The sequence below is a fragment of the Arachis ipaensis genome, chromosome B3, assembly GCF_059453495.1.
Source record: "Arachis ipaensis isolate K30076 ecotype BB chromosome B3, ASM5945349v1, whole genome shotgun sequence".
Classification (NCBI taxonomy): Eukaryota; Viridiplantae; Streptophyta; class Magnoliopsida; order Fabales; family Fabaceae; genus Arachis; species Arachis ipaensis.
In genome coordinates, this window is record NC_142438.1 from 208,362 (window position 1) to 218,201 (window position 9,840).

Sequence of the window (9,840 nt, forward strand, 5' to 3'; positions counted from 1 at the left end):
GCGGCAAAGGGTGCTGTTGGCGAAGAGAATAGAGAATGGTTGTTCGGGTGTTTGGTGAAGCTCAATGATGAAGGTGATGTTTGAGAGAGAGGGAGCAGTTGTTGTTTTAATGGAGTACACATGAGTTTAATGGAAAAATACCTACAAAGTGATTTCTCACAACGATATCGTATCATTTTTAAGAAGTATATCATGGCTCTGATACCGTATTAAATCTTAGAAAAGAGAACAGATGAATTGATATTGTATATGTTGTTGTTGTTTGATACAAAAATTAAATTATATATAAAAATATTACCAACTAACATCATAAATATTTATCTACTAACTACTTACTAACTTTCAACTATTAATTAACTTTCAACTATTTATCATTACTTTAATACTCTTCAATATTTAATCATGACTAACTCGATATAACATTTGCAGTGAATCGTGTGTCATAATTTGTTCACAATCCAACACTCCTTCGTTATATTTGGAAAATGTCAAAAGAATTCTAAGATATTTGCAAGATACGTTATATCATGATATTATATTCACTAAAGCCTGACTTCAGAATTTTCTCCTTTGTAGATACATATTGCAAAAAGGACTTAGAAGATCAAAAATTAATATCTGAAATTCGTGTGTTCTTAGAGAATAATATTATATCCTAAAAAATGACAAATAAACAAAAGTGAGTAAAAATAGCACAAAAACAGAATATAAGATCATGTGTGCAGTTCAAACAGAAATCATGTCATTACAACAACTATTATAGGGACTACAAATTTACAAAAGGGTGCCACCACCTATTTGCTAGGATAATTAAAGTACTTGTCTCCTTGTTATCAATTGGAATTAAATTTTTATTTTCTAAGAGATCTAGTTAATCAGAAGTCTTTTTATGTTGTACATATTTTATCTCCTGATTAAATTACAGATTGTTTGATAAAACTTTTGTTTTAATATACTTTTGATAGATATAAGTGCAAACTGAGAGTATTCCAAAATCTATACCTCAATTTGAAGATAGGGTTATTAAAGGAGAAGAGTAGAATTCGTTAAAACGGTTATAAATAAAATTACACAATATTTATGATGATAACTAGTTAGTGTTGAGTAGTTAGTTGATTGAGCTTGCTAAGTTAGTTACAGTGGTGTTTCTTGATTAATCTTGATCTTTAGTAGTCACTAGCATTTTATATATAGAGAGTGCAAAGTCCCATGTATATGTAAGTAATATTTCACACCAATGTACAATATTTTTTTTTTTTTTGACAGAAGAGAACTTTCATTTAAGAAAATAGCCAAACAACACTTACATATTACAAAAGAAATATTAGATCTGAAATTAAACAAGAAAATAGATAAGTTCTGTGTTGAACTATTGTTTGAGAAGAGGCGCAAAATTTGTACAAGGAATCTTATACAAAAGAAATAGAAATTCGTTACAATCTCTTTTGTTTCTAAATCTACACAGAAAGTGTTGTACCACAAAAACTTATCTTCTCTTCTTCTCAAAATCGGTCTAAATGCTATCTGAAACTGTAAATATTTTTATAGATGAAAGACCCTCGTTGTATCTTCATCCCGAACCTGCAAAAACATCACCAACACACCCATAAAGGGAATCAATACACCACAAAAAAGGAGAGAAACGTCGCAAATGGGTTATTTAATCTAGATTTGGATCTCAGATCTAGATCTCTAGAAACAGAAAACAACAAAACGAACAAACAACAAAGTAATAACAGAATAAACAGAGAGAAACAAAAGGAAAGGGTTGCAAAGGGAAGAAGAGAATGCAGGTGATAGCAAGAGAAGGATAGTGGAAGGTTGTGGCCAACAGAGGGAGAGAGAGAGAGAGAGAAAAGAGAGAGGTGATGAGAATGTGGTTGGTGAGAGTGAGAGTGAGACATTGAGAAGAGAGATATAAAGGATTTGGGAGGAAGAGAAAAGAAAAAGAGACAAAAAAAAAAGGGAAAAGGTTTCACAGGAAAGAAGAGTAATAGAGAAGAGGAGGAGGATCACTGCATCCCAGGCTGAGGCGGCGGCGGCGGCCCTCAGAAGGCTTAGCTTCAATCCTATTTCCTTTGTGTGAAAGAGAGAGCTAGGTTTTCAATTCTAGGTATTCTCTTTATTACACCAATATACAAGATTACAATTCTACTGCAAGTCATTTATTTTGTTCTGATATGATTTTGCATGTTCAGTTCAAGTCTTCCACAGCTTCTTCTCTAAGAATCGTGCTCTCTCTTTTTCTTGATCCTTTAGTTCTTTTAGAAACTAATTGTTCAATGGGTTGGAGAAAATCAGAAAACCATGTCAAATATTAATAACAAACTATGAGGATCTAAGCAAAATTCATCTATGAACACGCACTTTTTATTTTTCACTACTTGGTTAAAATATATAGTAGGAAGTAATAATTTTTCTTAATTAGGTCTCAGATAAAATCAAGAAATGCATCGCAGAAATTACTTATGAACAGCAACGGATTCTCCCATTATAACCACCCCACAAATGAGCACATATACTCTATTATTAGAAACAAGAGACTAAACAGGAGAAATGATTTGTGTATTATTGAGTGTAATCAAATTGTCTATTAAAGTTGTATAGAATGATACAAAATAAAAGGATATTTATAGGTACTAAGAGAATCGTAATAATAAAGACGTAACCTTCTACAATAAATATTCAGATATACTAAATAATACTAATTGATCATAATTATATTCTAACATCTATTATTATTTTAATCGTTAAACAAATTAAATATTAAAGATATACTAACATATGAACACATATATTAAGAATTAACAATATAGTTTGGTAGAGATGTTGATGAAGCTACATTCACGTGATCTATAGTATAGTTAGCTAGAATGTCAGCCGACATGCATGTACGAGGAGCATAAGTACATATACACGCCATTTTCTTAATCTTGTTATACATCATATAATGTTTTAAACATTTTGTTGCAGCCACAGATTCAAGTTGCCAATTTTTTTTTTCTCAACTTGCGTTATTTTTAGGGTTTAGAATATTATTGGCATCTCCTTTTTCCATTCAGAATTTTCAAGAAAACCAATAATAATCCCTTTTTCTTTTCCCATTATTGTTATTTGTGAAATGAATTTATCTTGCTCAAAATATTGCAATTGCGTTTCTTGCAATCCATTCATTATTCTCGCTGAGTTTCATTTTTAATTTGAACACTAATTAACGTTATAATAAAGTATTCTTAATGACAAAATTCCTAAGTTCAAACATGAGATCGATCACCGTACCACTCAAGATAATTAACAAATATGTGGACGAAAATAATTAGATGAAATTAAATATGTTTTAAATTTTCATACAATTCAAACTTTTAAATTCTTATGTCATGAAAGTCTTGATCATAATAAAGGATTATAAAAATCAAGTTGCTCAAGAAAGCTTCTAGGATTCAGATCTTATTAAACTGTTACGAACGTGTTTTTTGACATCTCTTAACTTATAATTAGCCTCATAAATAGATTCTTTAAGTTTACATCTTATATGTTGTTTAAGTCTACTCCTTTGAAATAGATTCTCATACTATTAAATGTTGTTTAAGTATTATTGAAAATTGAGTAGTTACATTGGATGGTCTTAATAAACTTATGGTATGTTAGTTCGTTAGCTTTTGATTAAAGTAAAAAAATACAAAGATCTTAGATCTGATGAGAACTGTTAATAGTTAATAATTAGTGTATATATCAAATTATTTCTATATATGTAGTATAGGAATGGCTTCAACAAGGCTAAGCTCTTAGATCTTGATTTTGGTTATGATATTGAGATTTGGTTTAATAAAGTTTCTTTGGGGAAGTGCATGCACTTTATTTTATATTTAGTAAATCATCATGTACATATATTTGTAATAGAAAAATAAGTGTTTTTAAAATTAATTTATATTTATTAAAATTTAAAAATCTAATATAATTTCATATATTAACAAATATTTAAATTTACTCTTGAATGTCAAGATTTTATGAAAGTCAATTAAACCTTTCTTTTAGCTTTGAAGCCATTTAATGACATAAAACTTCCAAACATAGCATTACTATATATTAATGCATATTCAAAATTTCAAATGTTAGTATGTGAATTGTTTTGGCTATTCTTAATTAAGTATTAATATACAAATTAGTGCGTCTCTGTGTGTGTATTTAGAATTATATATTGATATTAATTATTGATTATTGATTTAAATAACGAGTTGGACATGAGAGTAAGCAAACTACACAACATGATAATAATGTACCAACCTGGTCAAACACTCAAAAAAACAAAAAACAAAAAAAAAAAGAAAGAAAGAAAAAAACACCACCAATAATCACTGCTTTTCTTGTCTATTTTGCTATTCATTTATTATTATATATACACTTCTTTTTTTAATTTACCAAAAGTTTTTCCTTTAAACAAAGATCAAGGTTATACTTAGAGCTTATTTAGGTGAGCTTCTAAGAAAAGATCTTTTTTTGAGATATTTTTTTTTAAAAGATCTTATAGAAAAGTAAAAGTAATTTTATGTTTGGGTATCTCATGCAAAAATATCTTTTTATCTATCAATTATGTTTGGGTATAACAATATAAAAATACTTTTTTATTTATTTATTACATGAAAAACATCTTTTTTTAAGAGAAAAATATCTTTTAAAAAAAGATGTAAATTACAGCTTCTTAACAAAATATTTTTTTTTATTTTTTTAGTGCTTTTACTTTTACTATTAAAAATTTGTCAAATATGCTAAAAAATTTTAAAGAAAAAGATCTTTTTTTATTAAAAAAAAAAAATTTTATTAAAATAATAGCGCCCAAACAAGTATTTATACATCACAAATTCAACTTGTCATAAGGGGGAAAAATTTTCCTTCCAACCAGCAGCCAAGTAATATAATTACTTTAATTCATTTTCAGTATTTTCAACTTTAATATTCCCAAAATATCCTTTGCCATGTCTGTTTCGGAAACTTTTATAAATAAAAAGGCCAGTTGTTTTCTCACATATATCTCTCTCTCTCTCGTCGTTTTGTTCCCAATAAACCTTGAAGGCCATATTGGTAATTTTGATAGGCTCACGAATAATGCTCTTTTATTTTCTCGTAATGGAAAAAATAATGAGAAACAAGGGGAAAGATTCTTTAATTTTGGTGTTTATCTATTTTAACAAAAATGGATATTTAAGTTATTAACTACACCACCTGACCCTATTTTATCTTCATGTAATTACTGAGAAAAGAATTCCATGATGAGTAGTTGATCAGAGGCACCAATCAACATCGTTGTCTCGCTTGATTATTATTTATTAATTCGTGTCACAATAATATGAAAGAATCGATATCCCAAACAAAAGAATAAGAGCCTCTGTAATAATATAGTGTGTACGAAATTATTAATGTTTTTTCATTATTAATAATTAAATAGTGAGTTTACAAAGTAATCCACATTGGATTATCATAATCGTATGCATGATATGGTGGTGACTACTGGTGTGTTGAGTCATAACATCTTATAAGGGTAAAATTGAATAACAATGACATATAGAAACAGTCACAAAATTAAAGAAATTAAAGGATATATTTGTATCTCATTTTGTAATGGATTAACTATTTACACATTATTAAGGTTATTAAAATTAAATGTTATCTATATATATATATATATATATATATAATTTTACAACTAAAATATACCACATGACACTTTTTCATTACAATTAAAATTAAAATTTTTCCTCTAAAATTAAAGAATTCTATTCTCCTTCCTACTAATTTTACAACCAAAATGTGTTACATGTTACTCTCTCATTACAACTAAAATCAAATCTTTCCCTTCAAAATTAAAGAGTTCTTCCCTCATCCTTACTAATTTTATAACCAAAATGTGTCACATGTCTCATTCTCTCATTGCAATTGAAATTAAATTTTTCCCTCCAAAATTAAAGAGTTCTCTTCTCATCCCTACTAATTTTACAACCAAAATGTGCCACATGTCATTCCCTTATTACAATTGAAATCAAATATTTTCCTCCAAAATTAAAGAGTTCTCCTTTTATCTATTCCTCTCATTCCTTCAACAACTCTACCTCTTTTATATATCATTATCAATGAATAATTATAAATTTGACAATCAAAATGTGCAACATGATATTTTTTAATTATACTGAAATTAAAATATTAAAATTAAAATTAAAATATAGCTATATTATATATTATATTATATTATATATTGTTATTTAATTTAATAACAAAAGGTGTCACATGACACTCTTATTAAATTTGAGAAAAAATATTTTCCTCTAAAATTAATAAATTATCTTCTTAAATTCTCTCATCTATCTCTCTTCTTTTTTCTATTTCTCTCTGTCATTCTCACTCTATATATAATTCTGATATATTTATATATTATTATCTAATTTAATAACCAAAATGTGTCACATGACATTCTCTTATTCAAATTGAGAAAAAATATTTCTTTCCAAAATTAATAAACTCCCTTCTTAAATTCTATCATTTATCTCTCTCCTTTTTTCTATTTCTCTCTACTCTTCCCAGTTTCCACTCTATATATAATTTATAATTTATATTTTATATTAGTAATTTGTCAAATTAAAATGTGTCATCAGATGTTTTTTATTATAATTAAAATAAATTTTTTTCTTTTAAAATTAACAAACTCCCTCTCTCAGTCTTCATATTTATCTTTCTCTCTCTTTTCTCTTATTCTCTATTTTTTCTATCTTTTTGTTCTAAAAAAAATAAAATTAACAAAATAATATAATTCAAATAAAAAATATTATTATTATTCTATATATTTTTTTTTAGTTTTTTTATTTAATTTTAAATTTTTACTGTTTATCTTTGTAATCTATATTTTTATTTTTCTTCTTTTAAATATTTATTAAATATAATTTAGAGAGAATACTAATGTTATGATAAAAGTTAAAATCAAAATTCAATTATTTTAAAAAAAATTAATTTTGAATTAATTTTATAACTATTAATATAATTTTTTTTTCATGCTAATATCTAATTATATTTTTATATACATAAAGAGAAAAAATATTATTTTTAAATAACAAGTATAAAAATTAATTATTTCTATCTGTGCAACAGACTTAACACCTAGTCAAAAGTATACAAGTTAAATCGTTTTAAATTTTAGATAACGAATATTAAAATTAATTATTAGTAATAAATCAAACTCTTTCACATGAAAATAATAACTAAAAATTTTATTATTTGATTTTTTATCTACGGAGATCCTGATCTTCTTAGCCGATGGGGATTTTTGTCTCCTACGATTTTTTTGTAAAAGTAGTTTGATTATATAATTCTTTTATGCTATAATCTATAATGTCAGGACAAAATCGACATAGTTTAAAAAGATTTATATTCCCGTAATGTAATTACGGTTAAAATTCTAGTTTCTCGTTAAATTAAGAAAAGAACGATAAAATAAAAACAATGTTATATGACCAGCAAATATTATCATTTTTAATCAATATTTGGCTAATAATAATTTATACCAATATTTATAAAAGTTTTACACACAAAAATATATAATTTATATTTATATTTATCAAAATTTATACACATGAATCAATATAATTTGTACTTATATTTAATTATTATACTAGTCAAATAATAGTTAAAAATAGTTGGTCCCAAAATTTCTCATAAAATAATTCGTTTTTATATATACACTTCACATTTAGAAGTTATTATGATAAAATAAAATGAATATCAAAGTTTACCCTACAATAATTATTAAAAAAAAAAGTCCTAAAAACGTTGTGTGTAAAATTATGAAAAGATAATAGATATAAAGTTGAAGAAAGTGGGCAATAAACGACCAACTGGGTTGCCTTACATTCCACGTTTCTTTCTTTCTTTGAAATACAAACACAAACACAGAGAGAGTGGTATTTAGGGGGATTCTTTTTCTCTCAGCTTTTTTTACAAATCTCTCTCGATCACTTCCATGATTCTCATCACCTTTTCTTTCCCACTTTCTGCATACTCGATCTCTTCTCCTTCGATTCTCATCAGCAATTCCTAGAAAATTCTTATATTGAAAACCAAGGGTGACCCTTTTCATTTTGGGGGTTCTTACATATCAAATGGAAAACATTTGTTCAGAGGTTGAGATGGATTTGCCACCAGGATTCAGGTTTCACCCAACTGATGAAGAGCTTATAAGTCATTACCTTTACAACAAGGTCATTGACACTAACTTTTCAGCCAGAGCCATTGCTGAGGTGGACTTGAATAGGTCTGAGCCTTGGGATTTGCCATGTGAGTTCACACTAAACTAATTCAGTTTCTTATTTGGTTTTGTTGAAATATATATATATAAAGATTATATTGTTTAGGGAAGGCGAAAATGGGTGAAAAAGAATGGTACTTTTTCTGTGTAAGGGACAGAAAGTACCCAACAGGATTGAGGACAAACAGAGCAACAGAAGCAGGGTATTGGAAGGCCACTGGAAAAGACAAGGAGATATACAGAGGCAAATCACTTGTTGGCATGAAGAAGACCCTTGTCTTCTACAAAGGTAGGGCTCCCAAAGGTGAGAAATCTGATTGGGTCATGCATGAGTTCAGGCTTCATGGTAAATTCAATCCCCACAACCTCCCCAAATCTGCAAAGGTACCTCCTTTTCTTCTCCTCTGTTTTCAAACTCATACATCCATCATCATTAACTAGTTCTAGCTTGTGCAGAACGAGTGGGTGATTTGCAGGGTGTTTCAGAAGTCTTCAGCCGCCAAGAAAATCCATCTTACCGGGATAATGAGGTTGGACTCTTCTGTTTTCTTGCCACCATTGGCAGATTCCTCATCATCACCTTCCAACACTGCTACTACAGCACCTTACGTGCCCTGCTTCTCCAATCCAATCATTCACAACCAAGTTGGGATCTTTGATCCATTTAGCAACACCCCTTTTGGTGCTGATTCATTCTACACTTCTCAAGGGATGCCAATGCAACATGCTCAACCACCAAGTTGCTACACCACTCAGGACCATTCAATTCTCAGAACCTTGCTTCAAAACAATTCTTCAAACCTCAGGAGTGGTTTCAAGCCTGCAGAGAGGGAAATGGCCCATCATCAAACTTCTCTTGTTGATGCCAACAACAACAACAACAACAATGGAATCACTTCTGTTGTTGCCCCACAGGACCTTTCTAGCCTCTGGAATTACCAGGTTCAGATCAAGTAGCTATGGAAAGTGAATTCTGAGGGTACAAGAGAAGCCATTCTGTTGTGATTTATTCTGTCTTTTGGTGTTGTTGCTTGTCTGAATTGATTTTAAGTAAATCATGTATGAATATTTTGTGATGTCAGTAATAATCTTGTGAATTTATACTATTTTGGTCCTTTTGATACTTTGCTATTGTTATGGTTGCAATCACCTAAATTATCATTATCATTATTCTAAGGGTTAATTGTAGTTTTTCTTCTTACATTATATAATATTACTATCAGCTACCAAATCAGATCCGGTATAAAATATCTGGTTTTGCTAGGTAGACAATGATTTTTATTAACAATGTGAACAATATATTCTAAAATTGACCTAATAAAGTAAAAAAATACTCCACCTCCAAATTACTTCCTAAATCTTAATATTGTATACCTAGTAAATTTAACATCCAATCATTGTTAACTGTGCAGAGTAAATCGAATCAAAATAAATAACCATCCAATTAAAAATAATGGACATAATCATCTGCATACCTATTGAATTGAACATCCAACATATCCATTGTTCATATTATTTAGTATTCTCATTATCTACCTATATTTTTTTTAAAA

At 28.2% G+C, this 9,840-nt stretch overlaps 1 protein-coding gene across 1 annotated transcript; it reads left to right on the forward strand.

The window, feature by feature from the left end:
• The first annotated feature begins 7,871 nt into the window (after positions 1–7,871).
• On the forward strand, positions 7,872–9,410 carry LOC107629486 (NAC domain-containing protein 100). Its single transcript, XM_016332293.3, has 3 exons — positions 7,872–8,316; positions 8,394–8,671; positions 8,744–9,410. Exons 1-3 carry the CDS (start codon positions 8,142–8,144, stop codon positions 9,242–9,244), a joined length of 954 nt encoding a protein of 317 aa, XP_016187779.1. The 5' UTR covers positions 7,872–8,141; the 3' UTR covers positions 9,245–9,410.
• Positions 9,411–9,840: the final 430 nt, after the last annotated feature.

Bases quoted from the DNA above. Each gene is read 5' to 3' on its own strand.
- LOC107629486 (XM_016332293.3), top strand. From the start codon at position 8,142: ATGGAAAACATTTGTTCAGAGGTTGAGATGGATTTGCCACCAGGATTC. The intron at 8,317-8,393 runs GTGAGTTCACAC...TATATTGTTTAG, and splicing joins TGAGCCTTGGGATTTGCCAT to GGAAGGCGAAAATGGGTGAA. The intron at 8,672-8,743 runs GTACCTCCTTTT...TAGCTTGTGCAG, and splicing joins ACCTCCCCAAATCTGCAAAG to AACGAGTGGGTGATTTGCAG.